The 27,677-nt window shown below is 48.1% G+C and overlaps 12 protein-coding genes across 12 annotated transcripts; 6 read left to right on the top strand and 6 right to left on the bottom strand.

Annotated features, from left to right (window-relative positions):
- Positions 1 to 1,002: 1,002 nt before the first annotated feature.
- LY89DRAFT_737025 (uncharacterized protein) lies at positions 1,003 to 2,281 on the top strand (the record flags this gene model as incomplete). The annotated part of the gene is made up of 4 exons (XM_018220209.1): positions 1,003 to 1,100; positions 1,155 to 1,483; positions 1,540 to 1,712; positions 1,766 to 2,281. 4 exons carry the CDS (start codon positions 1,003 to 1,005, stop codon positions 2,279 to 2,281), a joined length of 1,116 nt encoding a protein of 371 aa, XP_018068380.1.
- Positions 2,282 to 2,372: 91 nt separating this feature from the next.
- Positions 2,373 to 3,944, bottom strand: LY89DRAFT_152017 (uncharacterized protein). Its single transcript, XM_018205404.1, has 2 exons — positions 3,433 to 3,944; positions 2,373 to 3,372 (listed from the first exon to the last, which is right to left on the bottom strand). The coding sequence occupies exons 1-2, from the start codon at positions 3,817 to 3,819 to the stop codon at positions 2,464 to 2,466; spliced, it is 1,296 nt and encodes a 431-aa protein (XP_018068379.1). The 5' UTR covers positions 3,820 to 3,944; the 3' UTR covers positions 2,373 to 2,463.
- A 257-nt stretch (positions 3,945 to 4,201) lies between these two features.
- Positions 4,202 to 6,156, bottom strand: LY89DRAFT_590408 (putative dihydroxy-acid dehydratase; the record flags this gene model as incomplete). The annotated part of the gene is made up of 3 exons (XM_018209595.1): positions 4,202 to 5,389; positions 5,443 to 5,654; positions 5,712 to 6,156. 3 exons carry the CDS (start codon positions 6,154 to 6,156, stop codon positions 4,202 to 4,204), a joined length of 1,845 nt encoding a protein of 614 aa, XP_018068378.1.
- A 613-nt stretch (positions 6,157 to 6,769) lies between these two features.
- On the top strand, positions 6,770 to 7,588 carry LY89DRAFT_699051 (NAD(P)-binding protein; the record flags this gene model as incomplete). Its single annotated transcript, XM_018217027.1, has 1 exon — positions 6,770 to 7,588. The coding sequence occupies one exon, from the start codon at positions 6,770 to 6,772 to the stop codon at positions 7,586 to 7,588; it is 819 nt and encodes a 272-aa protein (XP_018068377.1).
- Positions 7,589 to 8,131: 543 nt separating this feature from the next.
- Positions 8,132 to 10,080, top strand: LY89DRAFT_672286 (FAD-binding domain-containing protein; the record flags this gene model as incomplete). The annotated part of the gene is made up of 5 exons (XM_018213278.1): positions 8,132 to 8,628; positions 8,678 to 9,044; positions 9,091 to 9,688; positions 9,747 to 9,871; positions 9,916 to 10,080. 5 exons carry the CDS (start codon positions 8,132 to 8,134, stop codon positions 10,078 to 10,080), a joined length of 1,752 nt encoding a protein of 583 aa, XP_018068376.1.
- A 204-nt stretch (positions 10,081 to 10,284) lies between these two features.
- On the bottom strand, positions 10,285 to 11,211 carry LY89DRAFT_672285 (uncharacterized protein; the record flags this gene model as incomplete). The annotated part of the gene is made up of 1 exon (XM_018213277.1): positions 10,285 to 11,211. The coding sequence occupies one exon, from the start codon at positions 11,209 to 11,211 to the stop codon at positions 10,285 to 10,287; it is 927 nt and encodes a 308-aa protein (XP_018068375.1).
- Positions 11,212 to 13,621: 2,410 nt separating this feature from the next.
- Positions 13,622 to 18,963, top strand: LY89DRAFT_784831 (uncharacterized protein; the record flags this gene model as incomplete). Its single annotated transcript, XM_018222826.1, has 6 exons — positions 13,622 to 13,988; positions 14,124 to 14,175; positions 14,305 to 15,206; positions 15,324 to 16,154; positions 16,182 to 18,217; positions 18,304 to 18,963. 6 exons carry the CDS (start codon positions 13,622 to 13,624, stop codon positions 18,961 to 18,963), a joined length of 4,848 nt encoding a protein of 1,615 aa, XP_018068374.1.
- Positions 18,964 to 19,160: 197 nt separating this feature from the next.
- Positions 19,161 to 19,924, bottom strand: LY89DRAFT_621763 (uncharacterized protein). The gene is made up of 4 exons (XM_018210953.1): positions 19,841 to 19,924; positions 19,652 to 19,783; positions 19,390 to 19,573; positions 19,161 to 19,341 (listed from the first exon to the last, which is right to left on the bottom strand). Exons 1-4 carry the CDS (start codon positions 19,854 to 19,856, stop codon positions 19,302 to 19,304), a joined length of 372 nt encoding a protein of 123 aa, XP_018068373.1. The 5' UTR covers positions 19,857 to 19,924; the 3' UTR covers positions 19,161 to 19,301.
- Positions 19,925 to 20,366: 442 nt separating this feature from the next.
- On the bottom strand, positions 20,367 to 21,645 carry LY89DRAFT_687301 (putative carbonyl reductase). The gene is made up of 5 exons (XM_018215468.1): positions 21,449 to 21,645; positions 21,232 to 21,387; positions 21,071 to 21,174; positions 20,700 to 21,016; positions 20,367 to 20,640 (listed from the first exon to the last, which is right to left on the bottom strand). The coding sequence occupies exons 1-5, from the start codon at positions 21,488 to 21,490 to the stop codon at positions 20,450 to 20,452; spliced, it is 810 nt and encodes a 269-aa protein (XP_018068372.1). The 5' UTR covers positions 21,491 to 21,645; the 3' UTR covers positions 20,367 to 20,449.
- Positions 21,646 to 21,913: 268 nt separating this feature from the next.
- Positions 21,914 to 24,351, top strand: LY89DRAFT_651085 (uncharacterized protein). Its single transcript, XM_018212133.1, has 7 exons — positions 21,914 to 22,084; positions 22,142 to 22,375; positions 22,428 to 22,535; positions 22,584 to 22,855; positions 22,914 to 22,950; positions 23,096 to 23,304; positions 23,364 to 24,351. The coding sequence occupies exons 1-7, from the start codon at positions 22,054 to 22,056 to the stop codon at positions 23,946 to 23,948; spliced, it is 1,476 nt and encodes a 491-aa protein (XP_018068371.1). The 5' UTR covers positions 21,914 to 22,053; the 3' UTR covers positions 23,949 to 24,351.
- Positions 24,150 to 25,251, bottom strand: LY89DRAFT_709032 (glycoside hydrolase family 53 protein; the record flags this gene model as incomplete). Its single annotated transcript, XM_018217729.1, has 2 exons — positions 24,150 to 24,875; positions 24,928 to 25,251. The coding sequence occupies 2 exons, from the start codon at positions 25,249 to 25,251 to the stop codon at positions 24,150 to 24,152; spliced, it is 1,050 nt and encodes a 349-aa protein (XP_018068370.1).
- Positions 25,252 to 26,391: 1,140 nt separating this feature from the next.
- On the top strand, positions 26,392 to 27,406 carry LY89DRAFT_687300 (uncharacterized protein). Its single transcript, XM_018215467.1, has one exon. The coding sequence runs from the start codon at positions 26,798 to 26,800 to the stop codon at positions 27,188 to 27,190; it is 393 nt and encodes a 130-aa protein (XP_018068369.1). The 5' UTR covers positions 26,392 to 26,797; the 3' UTR covers positions 27,191 to 27,406.
- The last annotated feature ends 271 nt before the right edge of the window (positions 27,407 to 27,677 follow it).

Raw genomic sequence — 27,677 nt, 5'->3', positions numbered from 1 at the left:
CGAGACATGGCGGCTTCCTTGATGCTAAGGTGCGACTTTGATGAAAGTCATCAAAGCAAGTATAATAGCAGATGCAATTCGCTTCTTGCTATTGGTCACCTCGGGTTTCCATGAACCACGACTCCCAGCAGATTCCGTCTCCGTGGTATGGAACGCTGCATGAGAGTCGTACTCGGAGCTTCGGCTCGCATGCATGTTCTGGAATTATTGAAAATCTGAAATCAGCTTAATGTGCAAGGATAGATATTGCTCACCTTTACAGAAGGAGGTCAGGAGGCCAACGAGAAGACTCTTTTGATACTGTCAGTAAGCAGCCATGCGGCGTATTAGCGAAACCGTTGCCAAGAAGCAGGTTACGATGCCATAGAGGGGTAAAGGGGGGTCATGATGGTGCTGGCTCTAGACAAGGCAGAAGTATTTCTGTGCCGTAGCAATCAATAGTTTCATCCCAAGTTAAGCTTTGCGGGCCGGGGTCGACGGCTTTAGCGCCACGTGGGGTCAGCCTTAATGTAACCTTGTCACCCCTTTCTCGCGTATCGAAGCTTCCGTCCAGTTAAGAGTGGTGCGCAATGGTGGGAAGGATTTTTAATGTACCTTGCATAATTCGTCTGATGCCCCTTTTCATATATCACTCTATTGCTGCGCCGCAAAAGCTCTAAAATGATTCGACGATGTTACGGTGTTCATCCTCCTGGTCTCGCCATCAGGGCCAGAATCGTTCACAAAGCTCCAGACAAGACGATACCATGCGCAATTCGTCTGGTGTGTTGATAAATCTTACATTTTCGATATCCGGAATTGCATTTGACCATGATCATTTTCCGGGATGCCGAAGAAGTTGTCTGATACACAATCAGACTTTCGTACCGAGTATCCCTTTGCTAGATTTGCTGCTTCTCTCTCCAATTGCTTCCCCTCCTCACTCCCATCCTCTCTGCTCTTGAGAGCATTGCCACAACTTGAACTTCTTTTGCCATTACTCCAATGCTGCCAACATCAGTCATGAAGGCTATTTCCAGCCTTCTTTGGCTCGCGTTTGCGTTGACATCTGCCAATGCTCGCGCTACTGAGCGAAACATAGCAGATGCAATGATAGAGAAGTAAGTAACTACTTCCCATCAGCATGAAAGAATGTCTAGCTAAGGCCAATACAGGTTCAGCTATCTTCTGAATACAAGGCAAGAAGGAGCAGACGGACATGACGATTCTTGCGCTCTTTCTGTTGCAGCTTGTTCACCCTGTGCTGTGGGTGGGTGCGGGGCAGGAGGAAACAAGCTCAAGCAAAGACACCATGTCTACAACAACGGGTTCTCCGATGGTGATGTGTATGACACGAACTTTACCGCCAGCGAACCGGTTCCTGCCAGCAAGCACGAGCTGGTGAAAAGATTGTTCGCGGAGGTAGATCAATCGAATGTGGGCACACATATGGAAACACAGAATGGTGCTGCTACAGCTGTGAGCTTGGATGGCTTTTATTCTAGTAAGTATGGATCGGATGAAAGCTGCGAGAATGGTGGCTGATAATATTGTGCACAGATGGTAGCGCGACAAGCTTTTCAAGGCAGTATGAATTCGCAAATTATATCACCACCAATCCTAAGTCTATTTTGAATCCGGCGACTCCTGTTGGTATAATCATGGGTACTGGAGATACTCTCTTGACAGGCTGTGTCGTTTTGACAATAGTATCACGTCGAGCTGTATACATGGTGAGCCAGGAGTCTTCTCTAAGTCTTAATGAGCTCACTTAACTATCCACTAGGCGCACTTCTGGCAACCATATGGTTTCTGGGTGGTACCAGCAATCGCCAATAACGGATGGATGGATGGACCCAACGGTGCAAATCTCGACGAGAATGTTTTGAATCTCATCGGAGGCAAAACGCCCTTGTATTATGCCTCTGGCGTCGCGCTCGACGTGACACTTTTCAACCAAGCGAACGACCTGCCGTATGCTTACTTGATGGCTCCTCGATATCCAGGAAACAATGCCGCTGCTGGAAGCCCTGACCAGATCTATCTCTACTGGCCACAGATTCAAGCAATAGGAGCTTACATCCAGGAGCTACTTCCAAATCTGCAAGCTTACTTGCCGATTCCATATATTGCTCAAGCGCAGTACCCTGCGAATGAGCTGTATCGAGGTCAAGCTTTGTTCGAGTATGACCCTAATGCTGACGGAAATGGTAATGGGAATTGGAGACTCTTCTATGAGGAGACTAGTGTTGATGGACGATCGAAAGGGCAGAATGTTGTTGGAGTGAATCAACCTACTTAGTCCTGTTGCGAGATCTTATGCAGGCGGATGTTAAGATGTGAGGTACTTTGGCCTGAAGAGTTGATACTCCTAGGAGACATGACGATTGTTCGATGACATGAATCCAAAATCATTGCTTAAGTCAAACACCAGATGTCCTGAATTGTTTATTTAGATACTGAACCCCAAACGATGTTTGCCTCTCATCTATGCAGTGGGCCATAGAGTCTTTGACGCTCCCGGCGCTCCTCCCTTATCTGAGGAGTATCCATGGGAACGCCATGGTAATAATGATAAGAAATCGGCTTTTTCACCCCGTCGCCCGTCCTTATTAATGACGTTGAGGTTCGTGAACTGTTTGTGCCCGTCTGTTGTAGTCCTTGAGCGAAACTTCCTTGACCAGGCTCACCGAAATGCACTATGTTGTGCTTTTCAAACAGTTCCTTGAACTCAAATTCCAATATGCCGGTTGTTTCACCGGTGCAGTGATCGAAGAAAGGTGTGAAAATACCCCCAGACAGGATTACGTTGTCCAATAACAGCCGCTGGGGAGCTGTTCGCCGAACGAAGGCCAACAAGTCCTCGCTGCTGATGACTATTCCGCGAATGCTACACGTCTTCAGCCTTGGCAACTTCTCTGACTGGGCCAGTTCTCTCAACAGAAGCTCGTGTTGAAGGTATGGACTTCTGAGAAAGACGTGGGCCGCGTTCAATCGATAGTAGCGTATTTCGAGGTCCTCCAGTAGAGGTGCAAGCTGCAACAATTTTTCAAGGCCAATGAAATTCTCCTGGTCGGTTGCTTTTCCCATCGCCTCTAGAATGAACTCCTGTTTTGGAGGCTGGGACCGATCAGGTTCAGGCAGATTCGTGATAGCCCTGTCAGACAAGCTGAGAGCCAGATATTTCAAGCTCGAAAGAGACGCAACGAGCCTCTGATCCTGAAAGTCGAGACGATTAAGCTCATCGCATCCGAGGTTGCCCGACTGGCCCCCTGTATCGTGGAACACAATCAGGGCCCGCAACTTTAATCCGCTTGCCGCTACCGCGCGCATCGCGGTGTGAAATGTACCAGCTACGCACTGCCAATATGACTCCCAGTCCACGCCATTGCGCTGTCTCGATGTCCTGGTTAGTCTCAATCCAGAAGGAGTATGATTCATCTGAACCTCAACCGAGAGTGATATAGTTTCCTCGGTCCTCTTGGCTGCCGCAATACCGCTCAACGCCTGGTTAAGGAGGTCCAACTTCATGCCCGTAGCCCACAGCCCTGCTGCTAAATCGCGGCCATCTACTCTGGGAAACGTAAAGACGCCGAATATTGTCAAATTCTGGACTAGACATCCAAGTCGACCAGGGCGAGTTGCATCGACAAACTTTTCCAGTGATCGTGTGGTGGTGTCTACATGTTTCGAGAGATAGAATGACTTGAAATGGTTCTGAGTGGCTTTCGTAGCTAGTGATCGACTGGTTTGACGCAGGTTACAGATATCATTCAAGTCTAGAAGTACGACGATTGACTCGATGACCTCGTTCGGGCAGTCTTCCAAACGTGGCGCCATGTTTTGAAGGGGTGCTTAGAATCGAAAGAACTTGACGTGATGCACGAGAGTTGCGCGAAATACGACGCGCGTGATATTCTGCTGGCTTGCGTGACTTTAAGTGAATGATAGAAGATGTTGAAGACATAAGCGACAGATTTGGAGGATGACGTTGGGGCTGTGCCGCAGACCACAGTACCCAAGATTACATAAGTACTAGCTGTACAAACACGTGCACTACAGAAGACAGGGGCTTTGTCTCAACATGCAAATCATTGATACATGTATAAAGAGATATTGAAATTCGACGAAAGACACCGCAAATCAAAGGCTCCCTCCCATGCTGGATCTTCCGCCCATATTCACAATGTGCAAATATACCTCCTCCCTCATCCTTCTTCACCTACGCTTCTCCCGGTCCTACAGCAGTCAAGAAATCAAAATCAGCACCCTCTTGGGCCTGATTCACACACCTCTCATATAGTCCCCTATATCCTCTCCTCGCCTTCCTCTGTTTCCAAACTCCATCTCCATCCTTCTCCAACTTGGCCTTCCTCTCCACAATTCTCTGCGCAATCTCCTCATCACTAACCTCCAGCCTCAACTCTCTCTTCTCAACATCACAAACGATCCAATCACCATCTCTCACGATCCCAAGAACGCTCTCCGGAATTGCACTCTCAGGACTCACATGCAGTACTATCGTTCCGCCTGCAGTTCCACTCATCCTGCCGTCACTAATTCTCAGCATATCGCTGACTCCTTGCGCCGAGAGTTTTCTTGGGATGGGAATCATGCCCGCTTCTGGCATCCCTGGATTTCCAATTGGGCCGATACCTTGCAAGACAAGGACCGAGTCTTTCGTTACAGCGAGATTGGGATCATCGATTCGCAACGCTAGGTCTGCAGAGTTCTTGAAAACGACTGCAGGGCCTGAATGAGAGAGCAATCGCCGATCTTTGGAAGCAGAGGCTTTCGTGACACAGCCGTTAGGAGCAAGATTTCCTGAAAGGACGACGAGGGATGATGCAGGGTAGAGTGGGTTGGTTAAAGGTCGAATGATCTGCGAGGAGAATGGAAATGTGCGGAATGGGTTCGCATCCAGGACTTCGCCCAGTGTTTGGCCTGTGATAGTCATTGCTTCAAGGTGTAACAATGGTTCCAACGTATGTAGCAGACCGAGCATCCCACCGGCATTGTGAAAGTCTGTCATATAGTTGTCTCCGCTGGGCTTTAGATCTATCAGCAGAGGAGTCTTCCTTCCAATCTCATCAAACGTCTTAAGGGTGATTTCGCCAGCAAGTCTGGGATGTCGGTTTATAATCGCCATGAGATGGACAACTGCATTTGTTGATCCGCCAATGGCTTGGAGGACGGTGATAGCGTTGAGAAACGATTCTTTGGAGAGCATCTCTTGAGGGGTTCGCTTTGCTGCTGCTACTGAAACTGCGTTTGTTCCTGTTTCTTCTGCGATTCGGAGACGGGCGGAAGATACAGCTGGTGCTGAGGCACCTCGAAGTGGCATGAATCCAAGAGCTGTGGTGACGCACGCCATTGTGCTTGCTGTTCCCATGACACCACACGTACCTGCCTGCTTGAAATCAATACCACGACTCAAGTATTTATCATTGACCAATTACTGACTGTGGGAGCCAACTCTTCGTTCAAATTGCCAATGTCTTCAACATCTAGAGTACCAGCCCGGAAAGCAGCCCAATTGTTCCTGCAGTCCGTACAAGCACCGAGTCGTTGTCCTCGATAACTACCAGGCATCATCGGACCAGTAACAAGAGGCAACACTGGCTTATTTGCCGAAATGCCACCCATCAACTGAGCAGGAACCGTCTTATCACAACCTATCTCTCATCAGCTCTTCTGCACCTCATCATCCCAAACATGAAAGCGACACTCACCACCAATCATTACCACCGCATCAAGCGGCTGTGCCTTAATCATCTCCTCCGTATCCATGCTCATCAAATTCCTCAAAAACATACTCGTCGGACTACTGAAACTTTCATGGAGACTAATAGTCGGAAACTCGACAGCCAAGCCCCCACTCAACTGCACACCTCTCTTCACTGCCTCGATCAACTGCGGGACATTGGCGTGACATGGATTCAATGCTGAATACGTGTTGATGATTCCGATGATTGGGCGGTTGAGAGCAGACTCGGAGTAGCCGAGGGCTTTGATGAATACTTTTCGCAGGAAGAGGGAGAAGTGCGCATCGCCGTACGAGGTGAGGCCGCTGCGGAGACCGGTTCCTGTTGCGAGAGGTTGGGTGAGGTCGTAATCAGGGTTTTCTGCTGGCTTGGCTCCGTTTTGAGGTGGTTGAAGCTCCTTAGATTCTTCCATCTTGAGGGGCTCTGGTAAATGGTCTTCTTGAGCGGGAAGAGGCCAGGAGGGAATGCTTGTGCTACGTGGGATTGATTCTTGCGGAAGTGTTGATTGATTTGATCGTAAAGAAAGCGGTTGCGAAGATGAGTTTGTCGGTGGTTCCGTTTGCTTCTTGGGATGAAGCTTGTAGATGGAAAAGCGAGTCGCCATGTTGGATAATAAGATTAGTCTCGCTAAAGTGAATAGTGCGGGGTGGAGATTCGGATACGTTCCGCTATTCCAACTTCTTCACCTTCTTACAAATGAGTCAATATCATGAAGAACGGAGAGAATTCATCTTACTAAGCTGCAAAGTAAATTCACGTAAGTCTCTTCTCATTTCATATATACGAAGTTGACTTGTATCACAGTGGCGGAAAATCCGTCTTTGTACGACGGAAATCCCGCTCGTGACGGAACGCTTGCCGAGGCAGAAAGGGGTCAACTCATAACCGACTTCATCTCTCCATACAATTCCTCAGCCCTACAATCCAGCTGACAGGAATCAGTCCCAAGCAAACATCAACTGATCTACGACTCACATAATCTTCCTGGCGAAGTTGCACCATATCGTCATTTCGAAGAAGAAACCATGCTGCGACTGGATGGCAAAGTGGTTCTCATCACCGGTCTCGGACAGACCCAGGCGGAGAGCGATGTGTTGGGCATAGGAGCTGCGATCGCGGTGGTATTTGCTAGACAAGGTGCTAAGGTCTTTGGAGGAAATAGAAGCTTGACGTCTGGGATGGTGACGAAGAAGATGATTGAAAGTGAAGGTGGCATTTGTGATGTCATGGAGACCAATGTCACGTCTTCAGACTCCGTGAAGCTTTTGGTTGATGCTTGCATGAAAAAGCATGGACGGATCGATATTTTGGTCAACAACGTTGGAAGATCCGAACCTGGCTGTCCGGCGACGATGTCGGAGGAAGTTTGGGATTCTCAGGTGGAGCTGAACCTCAAGAGCGTGTACCTTTTGTGTCACCATGTGTTACCTATCATGGAGGCGCAGGGAAGTGGAGCAGTGGTCAGCATTGCAAGTATTGCTGGGTTGAGATATATTGGAAAGCCACAAGTTGGGTATTCGGCTACCAAGGCGGCAATCATTCAGTTCATGAAGGCAACAGCGGTCATTTATGCCGAGAGAGGAGTCAGATTGAATACGGTGGTACCAGGACTCATGGATACTCCATACACAAAAGCGATGGTCGAGAGGTATGCGAAGGATGGTGGAAGTGAAGAGTTCATGAGGATGAGAAACCGACAGGTCCCTATGGCAAAGATGGGTGACGCCTGGGATGTGGCGAATGCTGCTGTGTTCTTGTGCTCCGATGAGGCGAAATATATCACGGGACAGAAGATTGTGGTGGATGGCGGAATTACTTCGTCGACTGGAAGGCCACCAAAATAATGAATTGCGAGTGTGGCATAGCAGGGAGTTTTCTGAGTGTAATGTAGATTTACAAAATCGAGATTTTTCCTTGGAAGCAATTGAACAAAGAAAATCACGGGCCCTAGAACTTGGCCGCAATGCTCGGCTTTCGAAGGATTTGAGGCTCTATTAATCTCGTATGCATTTTCTGGAGGATCGCATTAAAATAGAGTTCGTAGTCCGGATCTGGAAAAGAGCTTCGTGAGACGGAACCTCGCTGCGTCAGCAAGGTACTCGTGAGAGCGTGCTGCGGCGAACGGCATCGGGATTAACAACGCGTTTGCCAAGAACTGATTTGCGTAGGGTATTGATATGGAGCTTACCCAATTTGGTTCCATGCTGCGAGATCATGGTTTTTTTATGTTGTTGCTGTACGATGTCTAAGAGGCGTGAAATAAGTATATTCAAGTAATGTACACATATATAGGAGTATTTTCTCTCTTTACTTTCTCTTTCTCTATCTGTTTCATTTCAGTTTAATCGCCACTCAAGCCAGGAAACTTTTTGTGGTCTTTCATAACCATGAATCTTAAAGCGCAATTGGCAGGAGTTGGTCTCTTACCACTCCTCCAAACTCTCTTCTACATTTCGGCCATTCCTGTCTCAGTTCAAGCGCACTATACAAACACAACTTGCAAGACAACACCCAACGACGCAGCTTGGCCCAGCATTTCGGAATGGACTGCTCTCAACCAATCGATCTCTGGTCGCTTACTGCATCCCTCTCCGCCAGCAGCCGCCTGCCACTCTCCAACTTTTGACAACGACACGTGCAATGCGATTAACACAGCTTGGACTACCTTTGCTTTCCACCAGGATAACCCTGTCAGCTCAGCATGGAACAACATGAACAACGATTCCTGTCTGCCGAATATTACTGCACCATGTTCCGACGTAGGATATCCGGTCTATGTCGTTAATGCATCGGATGCGAATGACATCAAATCTGCCATCGACTTTGCAAGAGAGAAGAATATAAGGTTGACCGTTAAAGCTTCTGGACATGACTATCTGAAGCGGTATGTTGGTTAATTTGAGTGAGGAATTAAGGGCTAACTTTGGATATAGAGCCGTAGCCCCATACTCTCTTTTGATTTGGACCCGATACATGGTCGGAGGGTACGAATTTCATGACACGTTCCAGCCACAGGGTTGCAATATCACCATTGATACGACAGCGGTGACCGCTGGCTCCGGGTCGTATGTCAGTGAGATGTACTCTTCCCTGAGCCCGCTAAATCAAACGCTGGTTGATGGGATGGGAAAAGAAGTCACCTTAGGCGGTTATATCACTGGTGGCGGCCACAGTCCGCTCTCACACATCTACGGACTTGGTTCTGATCAAGTGTATGAGGTTGAAATGGTGACACCCACTGGCGAAATTGTTACAGCGAATGAGTGTCAAAATACAGACTTGTTCTGGGCTGTTCGTGGAGTGAGTGAATTTATTCCCTCGAAGTGACAATGTTAACATTCCGCAGGGTGGCGGCGGCACATTTGGGGTTTTGTCAAGAATCACCGTTCGCACAGTACCAGCTACACCAATTGCACTCTACGATTTCACGCTCCAAGCAGCCTCCAACTCCACCACCTACTTCGAAGCCGTAGCATATTTCCTAGCGCAACTCCCCACACTATCCGCCTCTAATGTTTCAGCATTCCTGTATCTCTACCCCGACACTGCCGCTGGAGCAACATTTGAAGCCGTACTTTGCCTGCCCGACCCTGCATCAGCCATTTTATTGGAGGACTTGTGGGCTCCATACTGGGCTCATGTCAATGAGACGTATGCGGGCCAAATAAATAGTTCAGCGACAGCGACCCTTTTTCCCAATCTGGAGAGTTTGTTTCTTGAGTATGCGGATACGAGCAAAGCTGGTGTTGATAAAGTTGTTGGATCATGGCTTCTTCCACCAGCAACGTTGACAGAAGATACTTTCCAGGATGCTCTGATAGATTTTCTAGGAACGTCTGGCGCGAGATTGTATATGGTATCTGGAAAGGGGGTTTGGGATGCGGTGCCAAGAAGTGGCAGTGATGCTGTCAATCCTGCGTGGAGAAAGGCTTTGATTCATGCTGGTAAGTTCGCTCGGTCTGGAGAAGCGGATCCGAGAAAGAGATTTTCTGACAAACATAGTGACTTCCATAAATTGGACGCCTCTAAATGAGACTGCGCGGGCACTTGCAGAGTATAATGTCAATCATGTCCAAACGGAGGCTCTGCGACAACTGGTTCCTGACTCGGGAGCTTATATCAATGAGGTAATTTCTCTAGGTTACTTTGGGGATAATGGCTGACAAAATAGGCATATTGGGATGAACCCGACTTCCAACGCGCATTTTGGGGATCTAATTATGAGAGACTGCTGGATATTAAGAAGGCTGTTGACCCCGATGATGTATTATGGTGCCATATTTGTGTTGGGAGTGAAGGATGGAAAGAGGTTGGGAATAATTTATGTCGAGTCTGAGAAAGCTTAGGGGGGAAGAGTCACTTGTATTTGAATTCACACGATGGGGATAGAAAGGCATAGATTTGTACAAAAGAAATTTTTATTGTAATGACGGTACTTGCGAGGAGCTACAATGAAAGTTTCACTGTAATGACAGTAGTTGCAAGGAGCTCAGGAGCTCAGGTAGGTGCTCAGGTGGGTTTCTTGATCGATGGCGACTCACTATCGAGTGAAGGTGTTCCACCCGTCAAGGAATCTTTCAGTGAGCAGAACGGGTTCGAGAGCAGCGCCGAGATGGTAGTATCCCTTGTGCGTCTGTTCAGCGGTGAGCTGCTCAAGCCCATCGCGAATCTCAGGGAACACATTAGTAGGCCTTGGTGGATAGAGGATGTTGAACATAGTTCTGCACATTGGGCAAGTGCCGTGGGCACCCATCCATTGATCAATGCACGAGAAGTGGAATTGATGCTTACATGGAAGTTGAGACACTCTGACATTGGGGACGCCACTTGGTAACTGGCAGATGGAGCAGACTTCGTCTTTATCTATTGTCCAGTTATCGACGGCAGCGAAGAGCTCAGAGCGCCAGCCTGGGGCATACGCATGAGTTCTTTGCAGCAGAGGGAAGCCCAGCTGAAGCTCACGAAAGTGAAGCAGGACGAAGTCCTGGTACCATCTTCGCTCACGCTCAATTGATCGAGAAAGGTTCTTGCTCCAGATGTCGAAAGTCGCTGGTGCATTGGGATCCGAGGAGGACAACAAAGTTCCTCGGATGCACTCTAGGAGGGCTTTGTGCCTCTCTTTCAAAATTGCTTGGGGAGCAACGAGATTGTCGGTGATAGACTTCCAGAGCATTCTGCGGTCTTTGATGGCTGACTCTGTCAGCTCACCTACCGTTTCGCTTCTTCCTGGCCCTGCTGGCAGAGCGCCTTCGCAGCGGCCGCATTTGCTGGTCTTGTAGTAGACCTCTGTTGTGAAAACAGAGTTACCTGGATCAAGCATGGCTCGCGCAAAATCAAGACTGGGCAGCATAGCTACCCCTTCTTCTACTGCTGCAACATTCAGGGTCTCTAGCAAGTCCGAGGCACGGATGCAGTCTTCGATGTGGCCACATTCGTTGTAGAAAGATACTTGGTGTAAGATAGCCATGTTTGTGTGTGGGTTTCTTGTTGTATTTTTCTTCTTTGCTTGGTTCTTGTTTTAATGAATGATGGTTCTGTAACAATGCTATTGTCGGGATATTTATAGTGATTTCTTTGTCTTTGTTCGCATAATACAACGTCCCTTGTTTTTCTGGCAGCTGTTCAGAACAGACGAAAGAAATGAGGATATTCTTTATTCCAACTTTTTGAAAGAATAGAGGACAGCGCATGGTATTTGAACAAGCAATCATGTACTGTTCATCCTCGATTCTGGGCGAGACTCTGCTATTGTCTGGAAACGGGTTGGTAACAATGGGTGTAGAAGGTGAAATAACACCCCTGCAGCTTTAGGTTACGCTGGGTATGATCATACCTAAGCTATCTAAGTATCCACAAGAGTAGAAGCTCAATTCTACAGATGGATGCCGAAAGCATGAAATGCATCTAAACCGTCATCCCCTAGGCACTCCTCATCCTATCGAAGAAAATCAATATCTTCGCAAATTTCCAAGAGCAGAAGCCAGATGAGGAGTACATCTGGTCCATTACCCAGCCTTTATTAGATCGCTCCGAAAGAATGCAATGGACGACCCGATCTAGCAAGCTGACCTACGACTGCGCATACATAGCTAGCGCGAGATAGCATAGAGCCCATTCTCTATAGTTGGAACAACTTTATTCTCATCAACGTAAATCTTTCAGGGAAAAAGGAAACACCGCATGTTGGCAGACTGGATTTCCCAGAATTTTCGAATGAACATTTCTTTTCATTCTGTCTCCTCTCTTTTGCCCCGCAGTGCTGATTATCAGACAGTTTTCATTGCGGATGCTAAGTCCCATGTGGAAAGCATGCAGATATTTGTGGAGCTGCACTTGAGATTCTGTATCCGCAGCCAGGGCTGATCCTCTAAGACATGCTAGAGTTATCCGACACGCGTCTAAGACAACTTTGGCTGACCGTTCCCTAAATGGCTAGCCAAGCTTAGGGCTGAGTAGAAGTCTCCTCCTTCAGATATGCTTTCTTTGCAAACACATTGTCAACCAATCAACCTACATAACATCAATGCCAAAAAAACATGTAAGTTGATTACTTTTTAGTTTTGGTGCATCCTTAGAAGGATAATAAGGGAGCAGTCCCGTAGGGGAGAAAGGGTGGGGAAAGTGGGGTAACGCGACAGTCTTGGCAAGCGGTGAGATGTCGAAGAACCTTGCGTTCCAGCCCCGTACCCGCGCCCTCAATCAATGTCTCGCATCTCGCAGTATGGTGGGCTCCAATAAGCATTCCTTGGCTCAATCGTAGTCTCCAGCCCTGCAAGGTTTATGCCGGCCTTCTTCTCCTTTTTATTTGCATACTCTCTTTTCCAACCCAGGACAACATGGAAGGATGATGCTGCCTTTGAAAGCCAAATCGTAGGAGGAGTCGTATACTCTGGTCGCATTCCGAAGTCTGGATATGTCTCTGGTGACTAAGCCGAACACTAGCCCCAGTTGGATTGTTTGTTCCTTGGCCCGACATGCTCCGCATAACCTTAATAGCACCCCGCGATGCCTCTGGGTTTTCTCGCTCGAGTCAACATCTCATGTTTCCTTTGGATGCTGCCTCCTTTTCTCACAACCAAGATCTACCAGGAATATCTGAGACAACAATTGAGGAGTATTCGCACTTTGGCCAACAGAATGCGAAGTGTGCCTTCCCCAGACAAGGGACGCGTGGAGTGTGTCTTAGCCTGAGGCCGCAAAAGTGGCTTTCAAGGCTTCTGAACTCGATCAGCGCAAGCATCTCAACTCAATTTCGGTCACTGGCTGAAGTGTCAAGTCATGTTCATGTACCTGCTTTCGCCTGAGATTGGGCCGTACGAGTAAATATGTATGAATGCATAGGTACAAGCGCCTGGTACTTCAAAGTCAATTTATCTCCACAGGTTCTAAATTTCAGCCCTATCACTATCACTATCACAAACATGTCTCCTTCTTCTTTGTTCTGCGCATCCTAGTGTTGCTTTTAGATGTAACGAATATGCCAATGCAGGGCATCAGCTCACTTTTCTCGGAAGTCTTCAGATATGGACGTGAATGAAACTTTCTATTGGACTGCTCGCTGCGGAAGAAAACAAAGCTGTAGTCAAGCTGGAACACGAGGCTTGTCCCTTCGACTCGCTGCTGTATTCAGGCAATATGAGGAGCATAGATTTGCCACCACTTGCGCCCCGTCAGACATATTGGCAATTCTAGACTCCTAAGCAATGCGCACTCGCACAAGTTGCGGGGCTTCAGCCGGTCTCGCATGTCATTGTGGGATAAGCTTAGTCTCAAAGCCAACTATATTATCCTTCCTGCTCTTTCCCGTTTTTGATCTCCCAAGCAACTACTTCTCGAAAGCCTTTTTCACATCAGTAGTGAAGCTCAGTTCAATCAAGATGGACGCTGACTCTTCATACCTATCGAAAGATCCAACCATTTTGTACGACTTTGTCGTTTCTACTACCCAAGCCAGCATTAGTAGTGGCCTCTTTGAATACATCCACGATACAACTCAGCCTATCACATATCTCTGCTTTCTCGTCGATGGTACGGGAAATCCAACGATTCAGATCTCCCTGTCAGACCTCCTCGCCGTCACCGGCGGTGTAAACCCCTTTGACATTGAAGCGACCACCCCGTACAACGATCCCCGTATTGGTAAACTCACCGCCGCGAGGTTCAATGTTGGCATCAAGCTCCAAATTGGCATGCCGCCTGGTTGCATGCCACCAAGCAGCCTGCCTCCGGGTAACGTAACCATATGTAAAGACCCCATTATTTATTATCCTCTTCCATTCCCTCCCCATACTTTAGATCCTGCTCCCCAAAGAGTTTCATCTCTTTCTCGAGGATTCTGCTCCTAATATTCCTTTCGAAACAAGTGCTAATCGCATGTAGTGGATCCTATACTTACCCTCGGCAATAGCACCAATAATGTGCTATTCAACATGTAAGTAAAGACTGGCTAAAACTACTAGACTCTTTGTCTGAAGATTTCCTCATGAGATACTCTCTCTATTATCCAATCCGGATTCCTGTCACTCAAAGCAAATTAATTTAGCTAACTCTTTCATCTCAGGTATTGTTCGGAGCTGTCTGTTATACAGAACACCCCTGGCAGCTGGGGGGATGATGGTCAGTGGAATATCTTCAATCAGCCATATGGAACGCCTTGGTATATTCAGACCCGCGTTGATTTAATCATGCCACCACTTCCGATTGACCTTTCAAACCCTTATTTTTCGAATCATCCGGATCAGAAAGCGGCGCTTCTAGCTCAACTGGAACAAATGTCAATTTCAGGTCTGACATTTAGCTTGCAACAATTGCTCTTGGATCTCGAAAATTCCACGCTAGAGACACCACCGAGCTTCTCGGGCATCCCTCTAGGCCCCGCAAGGACTATCTTGGAATCGACGTTCAGAGACGTATACGCCGTAAACGCCAGTAACCATGGAGCACCCATCCTCTCGATCGCGGCGATCCCCAGTGACGTACCAGATACCTCTTCTCTGCAAATGACGAGTTTTCAACGGCAGGTTAGCCAGCAGAAAGACGCAGCTGGCAATGTGCTCCCCATACCCTTGGATCCTACGCTTAAAAGCGAGCAAGAAGACGCTTCTACACTCGATTTCGTGTGCATGACGCAAAACCGCTCGTTGCCTCAGCTTCCGAACTTTGCCTGGAACTGGGTCTTGCCAGTTGACGTTGACAACGAGAGTGGTGTTGTTGCAATCAGGCGGGAATCCTTCGCCCAGTTCCTCGTGGATGAGATCGTGACTGCTGTCACAAACTGCTGCTTAGCATTGACCTGTACTACCTCGTGTGATGCTTTCGGAGGCAGCGATTATCATGTGGACCCTGACCTCGAACCTTATCGGACCCCGTTAAATACATTCTCGGAATCAGGACCAGATGTCATTAATATCGCATATAGCGGATACGTAGAGGCCTACTCATCGTCTGGAGCTACTGAGACTGGTATTCAAGTCACGCCAGCGTATTCTTGTGTGGTCAACTTTTCTGGCAACACCATCCTCATCACGCAAAGACTCAGCGCTTTCCTTTGAGTGAAGTGGGACCTCTCAACTGTAAAAGGTTATGTTTACGATACTACAATCATCGACACGTATACTATTACCGTTGGTCAAAACGGCGATCTGTCGCTGATTAAGCAGGGAGAGTCCGCAATTCAGGACAACTCCGACCCTGGACAGCTCGACGGCTTCCTGAACTTCTTCAAAGATCTTAACGGCGTAGTCGATAATATTACACATCAGATTGGAGACTGGGTGGGCACGAACTTGGAACCGGTCGATTTCAATAGTCTCCCGCGATTCGTTTTCCCTGGGGCCTCAGTATTTACCTACAAGTCAGTATCGTTCTCTCAGTACCAAGACTTGATATGCGAAATTACCTATGTTACTCCGAGTGGTGCGGCTGCCGTGGGACATTCTGCCACAACTTCTTCGTCTCGGCCAAAGCTTGCTCTCCCAGAGTCTGAGTCCGAATTCGAGGCTGCAGACCCGCCAACGGATCCCACTCCGACTACCACTTTGACTTCTTCTTCCGACCTCATACTGAATTACGTTCAGGGCGAGATCGTGTCCCCGACAAGTAAGTTCGAGGCCTTGCAAGTGGCTGATGGCCACTCCTTGCTCTTTGCAATCGATACCTCGAACGTTTTCCATGTGATTGAGGAGCAGACTGCCACAATAAGCACTGGGTGGAAATTTAGCGATCTTTCCACAGCATTGATTGAAGCCGAGTTTCCAGCAACAGATGCCATAGTGCGCACTTTCGATGTTGGACAAAGCGCCGTTAACGGAAATATCAGCCTTGCGATGGCAGTCTCATCTGAAGAATCGGACAACCTCTACGTTTCTCTTGCAAATTCGAGCTCTGATGCATCTTGGATCGCGGCGCCAAGTTAGACATCGATGCCATTCAATGCAGTCAGTGAAACACCACCAACGATCTTGACGATTGTTGGGGTTCTCTTTGCCGAGATATTGGAAAGCCAGGAATGTCTGGTTGTGGATATCTATCGCCCTTCGACATCAGGTGGAACAGATATTGAATGCTATTACATTGACCCGACCAAATTCAACGGTACTTACTGGGTCAAGCATGATGTACCTATCGATATCGAGGCGGGCAGCTATCAGAGCTGTATTGGTCGAACAGGGGGTGATGTTGTGGACGGCATTTACACCTCAGGAGTTGCAGGGACCGATGACCAACTCATCTATACGCCTATCCTCAACGCGTGGGGCCATGGGCCACCAACCGTGTCCCGACTCATTGTTCCCTCTGGGAACCCTGTCTCGGCTATAGCAACAGCTCGTAATGCTGATTCCACATCCCCTCTATATGGAACTACCGATCTTTACGCTGTGAGCAATTCAGCTCTCTATCGTTTTGCTGCCGATGCCCAAGGAGATAATGCATCTGGAGCGGTTCTCGTTACAAGCGAGGTTTTGTCGGGGTGCAGCAAGCTACTGGCTACCTCACAGGGTGGCGTTACAACTCTTTGGGGCAAGAACGCCAGCGACGAGATCTTTTACATCTCGTGCCTCGTGGCAGACCTTGCTGACCGTGACTCTTGGAGCATTCCAATCCCCATATTGTCCGAGATCGAGAACGTTTCGGCGTACGTGAACAAAGCCGACGGCGGCAAAACTATCTTTGCAGCTGGTAATGGACTCGTAAATTTGCAGAAGATTGTGCAAGCTACCGACTCCACAACTAAGATCTGGCGGACACAGCAGATTATACTCGATGCTCCCATTGATCAGAAAGCTCTCTCGTTCAACTCATACACGACGGTTGTCCAATTAAGCGAGAACAACCAACCCGCTGCTGGCGCCACTCTTGTGGTTTCAACAGACTCACGTACGCCAATGTACGCGAGTGGGATCTATTATGTGTTAGGGCTCAAGCCAGCTTATATCAAAACCAATGCATCTGGCTCAATGATTTTCATCGAGGCGACAGACGATCTCCAGGCCGCTATCATCTCGATCGACACGACCAGTGCAGGACCCATAGTCTCCGCCGTCATCAACCCAATGGAGCAACCATTCCAGAAAATCACCAGTCTGAATAGCTCGGACCTACTACGTGGAGCAAGCTTTCCATCTCAAACAGTAGCGAGTGGAGTGGTAGGAACTCCCCAGTCTACGAGCTTAATTGCTGCTTCGACTAGCGGGGATGCTGTCGATGCCATCGTTAACAACACGAGCTCTTTAACGGCTGCCTACTCGAGCCTGAGCCCTAACCTCCAGGCAGGAATCGCGACGGCTCCAAGAACAAAACCCAGCAGTCTCAATCCCGATGACAATTTTGTAGATGTGTTTATAGGAGACCTTGTTCGTTGGCTGAAATCTGGAGTGAGTGCTATCATTCAGATTGTCCAAGACGCAGCTACCGAAACATGGCATTTCATCGCCAACATTGCTGGCCAGGCTTACCGAGCCATCATGGACACGGTCAAAGGTGTAGTGGGTGCCATTGAATGGGTATTTGATGCCATCAAGACGGGAATCGAAGATCTTATCCGCTTTCTCGAATTCTTATTCGGCTGGGATGACATTCAAAGGACCAAAGATATCTTACACAATGTGGCCTCGCTCTTTCTCGAAGACCAAATCGCTTCCATTGATACCATGGAGGAGCAACTCGATGCCAGCTTTGCAGCCGCGGAGGCAACGATGAACGAATGGGCAGGTACCACCGACTGGTCTCCTCTTGGTCCTTTTTCCTCACAGACTCCCGTGGCCAGTGATAAGAACGCGATGCAAGGCCAGACTGCAAGCTCACAGATGTTGACGAATCATTACCACTCGCAATCACAGAATATGAGCATAATCGGTGGACCTACTCCTCCCGGTGCTGTGGACAGTCTCATGGACGAGCTGCTCACCGCAATTTCCAACAAGGGTGCAGTTCTCGGGGCTGTTTATGATCAATTAGAGCAGCTAGCCACGCAAGTTAGCTCTGGCACTACGAGCTTTGGCGATATGCTCAAGAAACTGGTGGTGATCTTGACTGATGTTTCCTGTCTGCCATGTTCCAGCCGGAAAGCGCAGCAGTCGATCTTCCAGAACCTTTGATTGAGATCTCGGAACAAGTTCAGCAAGTCTTCGCTTCGCTTCTTCACTTCGGCGCTGGCATAGTCACAATATTCCGATTGGTCTACAAAATCCCAGAAGCAAAGGCAGTAGAGGCCAACAGTCCAACAGCACGCTACTCGACTGTTCTTGGCATTGTTGCTACCATTCTCTCAGCTAGTGCCGATCGGCTGGCCCCCAAATATGCCATTCAGAACGAAGACGTGATCAGATTCTCCTTGCTTTTTAAAGCCCTCGGTGTGTGCAACGCAATTCGTTTCAGTGGCTACGTATCTCAACGGTTTTATGATGATATATTTGGCCCGTTGACGATCGTTGAGGCTCGTTCCATGGGGGCGGTTATGGACTCCATCCTGGCTGCCTGTTCGTTTATCGTCACATGCTATCATTTTAAAGAGCTTTTCAACGACCCCGAGAACAGCAACAGAATGGTGGCTATGGAAGGAGAAGCTGCGAACTTTTTCTCGTATTGCTCTCGATTGTTGTATGCGGGAGCTGTTGCTCAGAACGACCCAGTAAGTCGTCCGACTTTTGTGGCTTTTATGGCTGGTTGTGATGTTCTTACTGCTGGTTTTGAAGTCGCGACAGCTTTCACGGCCATGTAATAAGCGGTAGTGTTTTGTCTGCAGTTTTTGAAATGGAGCCTGATGATTCTGGGTGAAGTTGACGTTCTTTCACGGAGCTTACGTTTGAAGATTCTATACCAAGCATTGCTTACAATTTAACGAGTAAATCAATAAGCTCTTCAGAAGTTGTGAATTGTTGAAAACCTATTTGCTTAGGAACTACTCAACTATTTCGACGAGAGAATAGATACAGCTTTCCACATTGAATGTCATCTAAGAACCAACAAGAAGGACCAACAAGAAGGGCTTTTGAGTATCCAATGGGAAGCACAATACATTTCCCTATCATAAAATCCCAAGCCTCCTGCATTCTTTTCTTAGTAGTTATTGAGAGCTTGGTTAGTATCTTGCTGGTTACTTCAAAACATTATTAGCCAGGCCCCGGCATTCTGCCAGAAGACTTACGGATCATATTGATCATTCCCACCATACTGCTGATCATACATATTCTGCACATTCTCCTTTGCGTGACGCTTCGCTTTTTCCTTGTCAACCCAATCCATACCCTTCGTCTCCGCCAGCTTATCGACCTCTCCACCCACGAGGCCAACAAGCATTTCTTTCGCGAACTGATGAGAGACGGGTTTACCTAGAGAACAATTGTAAGCAAAGGTTCTTTGAGATCGCTGAGATAAGATGAAGTGGAAGGTTGGAAAAATGCGCATACCCTCGGCACGCTGACGGTCTTCGAAGACCTTGAAGGCTCCGAATGATGCAGCGCCAGCTAGAGCTTCGTGGCCGAAGCTTGCCTGGTTGACGTCACCGCTTTGGGCTTGTTGGTAGGCATCTTGAGATTCTCCTGAGGAAGATAGTGTCAGCTCACCACTATTACTATGGGATTTCGAACAGGACTCACCCCAGCCGAAAACCATGATGATTGATTAATCGATTGATTGAATGTAAAGAGTCGAGAGTTATTTATGATATCGTGGCATCCGTCTTTCCTGCTAGAAAGATTGTATAATGAGAAGTCAATCTGAAGAAAAGAGGGGTATATATGCCCCCCAAAACAAGCTTTTACCACGCATACCAAGCTTTCGTCATCCCGAGAACAAGCTCCTGATCCCGATCCACATTCATTCGTCAACGCTGATCATGGAAGAAAAGATCAGGCCATCAACAGGAGATTCCCTTTCGTGGTTTCAGGCATTTACGTTTTGATGCGGGGTTTGATGTTGGTGCGCAGAACTAGCCAGGGGACGTGAATCGTACCGACCACTTGGGACGAGTCCCTAAGGGACGCTATGAGACCCTGAAACGCGCAGGCTTCATGCGCGGCCGCGGCATCTACATCATGATCTTGGTGGTTGAGTCTTTTTCGATGAGTGCTATGAATTTCATTCCGACGCACGAGGAGAGCTTTGAGAAGTATTGAAATTGTACGCGAGAGTGTTTTCATGTAATTGAGTGAATAGTTTGAGAGCACAGCTTTCTCGTAAGCCTCAATGCTTCCTAATACACAGTCTCAAAGATACGGCTTCTTCTCCGTATGAGAGATGAAGACGCCTGCATAACCACCATCCACAGTAGCCTTGTTCACAAGCCCCAAGATCGACTTGACACTATCTTCCGGCTTCGAAGGCCCCTCAAAGGTCGGCGAATATTCCTTAAATTTCGCAAACATAGCCATAGCCAACTTCCCCTCTTCCTCACTTTCTATCGAAACGTCAGCAAAAAGCACACTCTTTCACTAGGTCGTCAAGCCGAAAACTCACCAATCTGAAGACTACCGGTATCAACAGCACCAGGGCATATAGCCATGACGAGGACGCCTTTCTGGCGGTACAAGGCGCTGAACTTGGCTACGGCTATATTGAGAGCTGCTTTGCTCATCGAATAAGCCGTGGCTTGGAACATATCGGCCTTGAGCGTCATCTCGGGGTCCGATGCGCCGGTGGAAATGGCAATCACTTTCTTTGCCCGACCTTTCAGGATCAGGGGCATGAAGGTGTTGAATAGATGGATGGGGCCGATGGCATTGACCCGGAAGTGCTCAATCAAGTCTTCTTCGAGGGCTTTTGGATCTTTGCTCCTGTGGAAGAATTAACCCCAATTCAAGTATACCGGTGATCCACGATGAACTTACAGAGTATCAAAACCAACCAGAGCAGTCTTGGCTTGAAGCGCTGCATTGGCGATGATATAATCAAGCGTCCCATTCGTTTGCTTAGAGACATACTCAGCTGCTTTCTAGAAAATCTTCGAGTCAGTTTAGACCCCTGTTTCAATGATCACTCACTAGCCTACCTTCAATGCCTGAGGATCCGTGGTGTCGGCTTCGATGATGTGAATGTTTTTCCGGCCTATTTCAGCTGCGACCTTGGACTCGACGGCTGCTTTGTTGCGGACGAGGCCAAAGACGGTATTGGCTGGGTTTTCAGAGAGCTGGCGGAGGAACTCGAACTAGATGATGGATTTTTTGATTAGCTAAGAGTCTTGTACATGAAGGAAGATGGGAGCGTACGCCAACGCCACGAGAGACTCCAGTAATCACGTAGGAAGACATTGGAATGGAAAAGTTATGGTCAATAAAACTGAGGTTGATCGTGGGATGATTCTGAGAAGTCGTTCTGAGAGTTGATGCTCCAGAAGAGATGCAACAGAGCATGTATATATATCGATTTCAACCCATCCTTGGAGCGTCGTTTGCTCAGTTTTCGATTTCAAATCTGCTCTATTTCGTCGTAATGTCAGATGTTGTGTAAACAGATCCTCGAAACGGAGGATCCACTTTAAATTGCCAAGACACAGAAAAGTTGCCATGTTTCTAAATGCGGAAGATAAGCGAGATCGTGCATGAGAAATGCGGGGATAGTGGATCTGATCGGCGATAAAGACTGGCTGCTATAACCCGTGCAGCGCATTTGTCATCTCTTCGCCACAGTGAAAATGGCAAGTTTTCTGCAGTTGCTTAATAAATCTCAACTGACAAAGTTAGGATATTGGAGAGGATACTAATTGATCTCCATGTCCGCGCCAAAAGAAGAATAATGGCAACTTTTCTGTAGATGCTTAACAATTCTCAACTCACACAGCCAAGATATCGGAAAGGACACCATTTAATCCACAATGCATACGAATGAGTGCTGGGCTTGCAAAGGTACCGTCCCTGTCCAAGTGAAATGCATCTATGCGGCCAGTTACTCACACGCTCCAGACTCTCGGGTAGTCTGCAATCGCGCACGCCCACGTTGTTCAAGGTGCGCTAAGTCTAGAAGACCATGTCAGTACGGGCTGCGGCTGTCGTGGCCAAAGGCCACCAACACGAAGCGAAGCTTGACCCATTCCCTTCAGGATGTAGTTGGGACTGCAAAAGGTTTCTCCTATACGAGCTTCGTGAATGCTACATCATGGGATGTTCAGCTCCATGATTACTTGCGGATGAATCAAGGTTTACTCACTCCCTGAATTTACTTATCACTCGACTGATGCTTTAGTGGTAGGACTTGGTACTCGCAAAGGATTTGCCTTTCGAAAGCTCGATCCGCCTATGGGACTATCATGGCTCCCAATCAACCTAGGCTACGAGGACAGAGAACTTCTTGATCACTGTAAACATAATCCCATCTTCTAAAATTTTATCACGCTGATAGCTGCAGTTATATGCATGGCGCCATCCACACTAGCCATTTTCGACCCCGATAAGAACGAGTTCCTGGGTCTCCTGGTTCGCCTAGCTCTCTCAGATAGTTCACCGTCGTCTACGGCGGTGTTACAATCGGCGCTGGCGCTTTCGTCCTTCCACCGGCATGGTCTGCAAGCAGATGTCTTTCGGTTCAAAGCCCGCGCTCTGCGTGCATTGGTCGTATCTTGCAACAGCCCTACGGTGGTTCAGCATATTGCTGCTAGTATGATATTGTGTCACCTTGAGGTCTGTTTAAGAATGGGTCCATGTCTTGTTTTGGAATAAATACTTACCAGCCCTCAAGATGCTCGGAATGCCAGATGCAGTCTCCCTGTGGTTCTGTAAGTAACGTGTGATCTATTCATTTCTACTTCCCGAGCCTATAATGATGTATTCGATCTATTGTGTTAGTTCTTCTGCTGCCCTTTCAAGAAATTGGTCGCCTGATTTTTCAAAGACATTGCTAAACTTCGGCTTGGATTCTAGGTCATTTGAGTGAAGCTAGACGTTTAATCGACAACGCAGGCCTTGACAACCAGAGCTTCCAAGGCGAACTTTCCAGACTTCTAGACTGGGTAGAGTATCATATGGTCATGAGCCGGTTCAGCCACCGACACTGGTATATACATGTGGAGCCTATTAGAGCAATCAGTGATTTAGCACCTGTAAAACAGGGAACTTGCCACTCACGAAAGGTCAGTCTGAAGAACACGAAAACTGGTCTCTGCATAGTCATTTATCTAATATGAGATAGGTCGAAAGTGCATCGCACTGCTCCCATGAAATTCTTCGACATTTCTATATCATGTTCGAGATGATTCGGAAACCAACCGACTCACTATACCACAGCGACGAATACGAAAATTCCTTGCGTTGCCTCGAAAACAGGATAACCAACATAGTTCCGTTGACACCAGAAGGTATATCTAATACTATATCCAGTTTGAGCCCAGCCTGGACGGCTACAACAGAGCTTTTCAAAATAGCTGCTCTAATCTACCTCAAAAGAGCCTCGCGGAACTTTTCAGGAACCTCCCCTGAAATCGATGCAATGGCTGAGAGGGGCTATATACTTCTCGACGACCTGGAGACCTTCAATTCAGCGTTCCCACTGCTGATTATCGGATGCGAGGCGCGGACAGATGAGCAGCGAATGAGAAGTCTAGGACATGTTGAAAGAGCAATGAAAAGCTCAAGTTTGAGGAGCTTGCAGGGACTGCAGAATATTCTCCAGCAGATTTGGGTCCAGGATGATCTTGCTGTTGATTATGAGTTAGACTATTTGAGTCGGTTGGATGCTGTAATATCTTCTTACCGGATTATGCCGAGTTTCGTGTAGTATATGGACTTCTCGGATTTCGAATATGACAGACGGATCTCCATTCCATCTTCCACGAGATATTGATTTTTCCTGCCTCTTAAGTCATCAGTACACCAGAACAGTGAACTAAAGCAACCGAAATAAAACTTTTCCCTACGAACGACATGCTCGCAGCAATATATACAAAGAATTTTCCTCCTCCCCATCATCCACAACATCTCAAATCGCCGCAAACACAGCCAAACTACTCCTCGCCGTCCCACTCTGATCCACCATCAAATTATCTGAACAACTACTCCCCAATCCCGCATTCTGAATCCACGCTGGTTCCCAATAAAACAATCCGGCACCGCCCGACACCCCCGCAACAACAGCCGCCACGTCCTTCACCCACGTCGTCTGCCCCGCGGCGCTGAACGGGATGCTCGTCGTGTCCGAGGGGAAGCTGTACGCGGGACTCGGACACGCTTCCGGCCAGTTCGTCTCGGCTACTACTATGGATTTGCCCCAGCTGGACGCCATGTCCGTTAGGGAAGTCTTGAACGAAGCGAGCGTGGCGGCGCTGTTGTAGAAGGGGTAGTAGGATACGCCCATGATGTCGTAGTCAGTGCTGAGTAATGGACCTTCGCCGAGGACGGTGGTGTACCAGTATTTCTGGGTGGCCCAGTTCCAGCCGTTGTCGAGGTGGATCATGATCTTTGGTTGGGTCGTCAGTTTTGAAGCTTTGATTCCTGCGGATGCGGAGTGGAGGAGGGTTGCGATGTTGTAATATGAGGATGTGGAGCCGAGGTTCCAGAGGAGACCGTTGGTGATTTCGTTGCCGATCGAGACGATGGAGAGGGGGATGTCGGCTGCTGCGAAGGCGTTTGAGACGGCGAGAGTGTAGTTGTAGAGTTCCCATGTGAGGTCGCCGATCGTGTCGGTTGGCCAGCCGGAAGGGACGGTCTGCTGTGTGTCAGATCTCTGAAGCAGGGATTCAAGGTACCTTTCATCATGCCTGGTGAGAAGGATCAGCCCAAGTGTCGCTGAAATGCATATCGAGATAGATATTCAACCCAGCAGCCTTTGCACGTGCCGCAAGCTTGAGATTGTAGGCCAGGTTATAGTCGCCACTTGATGGGTTGACCCATAGCCTTTGTCTGACAGTGTTGACTCCGCTGGCCTTCAAGATGGTCTCGAGTGGTTCCGTCGTTCCCGAAGTCGTCTTGTAAGTATAACCAGCTGCCTCTTCAATCAAGAGCGAAGACCAGTCCACGCCTTTATACGTCAGAGATGCCCGCACCCCTGCGACAAGGACGGCAAGAACGTAAAAAGGCAACATCGTGAATAAAACGAGCGAAGATGGTCAAAACTCTCGAGGCAAAACTAGAATGCGGATTTGAAGCAAAATATATATCACCATCTCAAATCACACGATGTCCCACAATTTCGCGTCCCCAAATTTCCCATCAGTAAAAAGGATCTCAGTCCCACCTCGTGTTGTCGGTATAAGACAAGCATGCGCTCCGTGCAGGCTGTTTCGTTTCCTCCAATCGATCCCTTTCCACATTTTTCGTTCTTGATTGAGGCTGTCAAACGACATTTATATCCAAATCCACGAATCATGATCCAGCCGAGATTCATACGAGGGGTATTGGTGGGGTGCATTTCCCCACAATGCACTTTATTTGCCGCTGCGCCAAGGAAATTCGGATTTTATGCATGGTGTCAGGTGAAGTTTTTGTAGTTGTTTTATTGATGGACTGACTGCCCAGTTCCTTGGGTAGTTCTCGGGAAAGGCGTCTTCTAGCTGAAGATCAGATTCTGTCTTGACAATAGTATTTGACGATGAAATGGTAGAAGCGCTCCAGTGAAGAGTGAGGTAAGAAGTGAAATTCAGGGGTAGTGGAGTTAAGCGAGGAAGCATCGGAGCCGAAGCTCTAGGGATGACTCTCAAGGTCTGGCAAAGATTTGAGAATAGACGACGACATTGTTCGGGAAAGACCTTATGCATGCGACTCGTGGGAATTTGACTCCTTTCTTCTCACGGTTTTATTTGATTTTGTCGAATGCGGTAATAGAATTATGCTGGATGTTTACATCCGCTTGCGGGTCTCACACCAGGCATGAACATACTATTATCGACCATCAAACACCTTCGCCAAGAGATGATGAATCTGAACCACATTCTTATTCTCACTGCAACTATTCTACCTACCCAAGCAATCCGCCATGCCTCGAAAGCCGTCACGTGATCAACCCTTAGCCTGTTCTTGCTTCCTCCCACAGCAGTTCGTCCGAGCATTGAATCTAATCAGGATATCCCGATCATCATCTCTAAGCTTGGACATAATTTCGTGCAATGGTATCAGATCTCTGTCTCAAACTTCCATGCCAAGATTATCAGATGCCCGGGCAAAGATTAACCGGCCGCACCTGAGGCAATGCGAGTTCTGAATCCGGCACCTCAAACCCGCGCAGTCTCGCCCCCAAAACATCAGAGGAACCTCTCTTCGCAACAGCGCCCATCTTCAGCAATGGGATGACATCGTCTGATACATCGGATGGAAACTCTGGTGCTCATCCAAGCCGCGTGCACCTTCTGCAATCTCTTGGCCGCGCGAGGTTCGACGTCCCGACGACCCGACACTGGGTTTGATCACCGACCGCTGTCATGCTGTTCTGCTATATAGTCTGCGTTCATCTCAAATATTTCTCACTTTCTTCCAATCACTCAAACACTACGTTCTTTCCGTCATCACTGTCGTTGCCAAAGTTCTGCGAACTTATTCCATTCGTGTCTATAATCATTCATTACACCGGCTAGTCCGTTTTTACCTCGCGACTTTATTCAACTTCCATCTTTCGATACCCAAACCAACTTCAAAATGCAAATCAACGCTCTCTTCATCGCGCTCTTCGCAGCCGCCACCGTTTCCGCAGCTCCCTTCGAGGCCCGTGCTGCTGCCAATGCGTCCGCCGCCGAATTCGGTACCTGCAACCCAGCCATGAGCTTTGCATTCGGACGTCCAGGAAGAAGTGCCACTGAGGGTACTTTCCTCCCAGTCGACCCAACGATTGCCAAGGGACAAGAAGATGCGCTGAACCCCAACATCATCACCAACGCTATCTGCAACCAGTTGATCAACGTTTGCGGCGTGGACAAGGCTTCTGCTGGTGAGACAGCCTGTCTTGCTGCCAAGGCCGATGTTGCGGCTTTGACGACGAAGGATCAGACCACTGCTGATGCTTTCAACTCTGCTCTTGGTGTTTCGGCATAAGGGATGGAATGGGCTGGGGAGACGAGGTTGGTGCATATGGGTGGGGGGATCTGGGATATGAGAACACGACGACGATATGATGTATGATGAGATCAGGAAGGAAGGTTTAATAGGGAGCAACAGGCCTTCGTGCCACATTTTTGAGCTGCAAATGAACCCAATTACAGCTATTCTCTTCGGTACCTAGTGTGATATGAAATCTCTAAAATGCAAATGCTTTCCGAAAATACGAAACGTGAAAGTTGCTTTGTGCAATTTCTCTTTCGAAGTCCGTCGTTGCAATCCAATCACAAGAAAATGATGCGAGGGAGGACTTTGTTTAGCCTTGTCACTATCATGTGCTTGCTGATGCTTAGACATCCAACTTTGGTGTCTTATCATTCGAAGTTGGGGATCAAGAGTCTACTTAGCTTTTGAGATGCAGAGGAGCAACGCTACGACTATCAGAAACTGTCGACGCAAAGAACCTACGCATTCCATGAATCAT

Source organism: Mollisia scopiformis (genome assembly GCF_001500285.1).
Source record: "Mollisia scopiformis unplaced genomic scaffold LY89scaffold_18, whole genome shotgun sequence".
NCBI classification, from domain to species: domain Eukaryota; kingdom Fungi; phylum Ascomycota; class Leotiomycetes; order Helotiales; family Mollisiaceae; genus Mollisia; species Mollisia scopiformis.
Note: the sequence above shows the minus strand (reverse complement) of the source record. Positions and strands in the feature narration are given on the sequence as shown.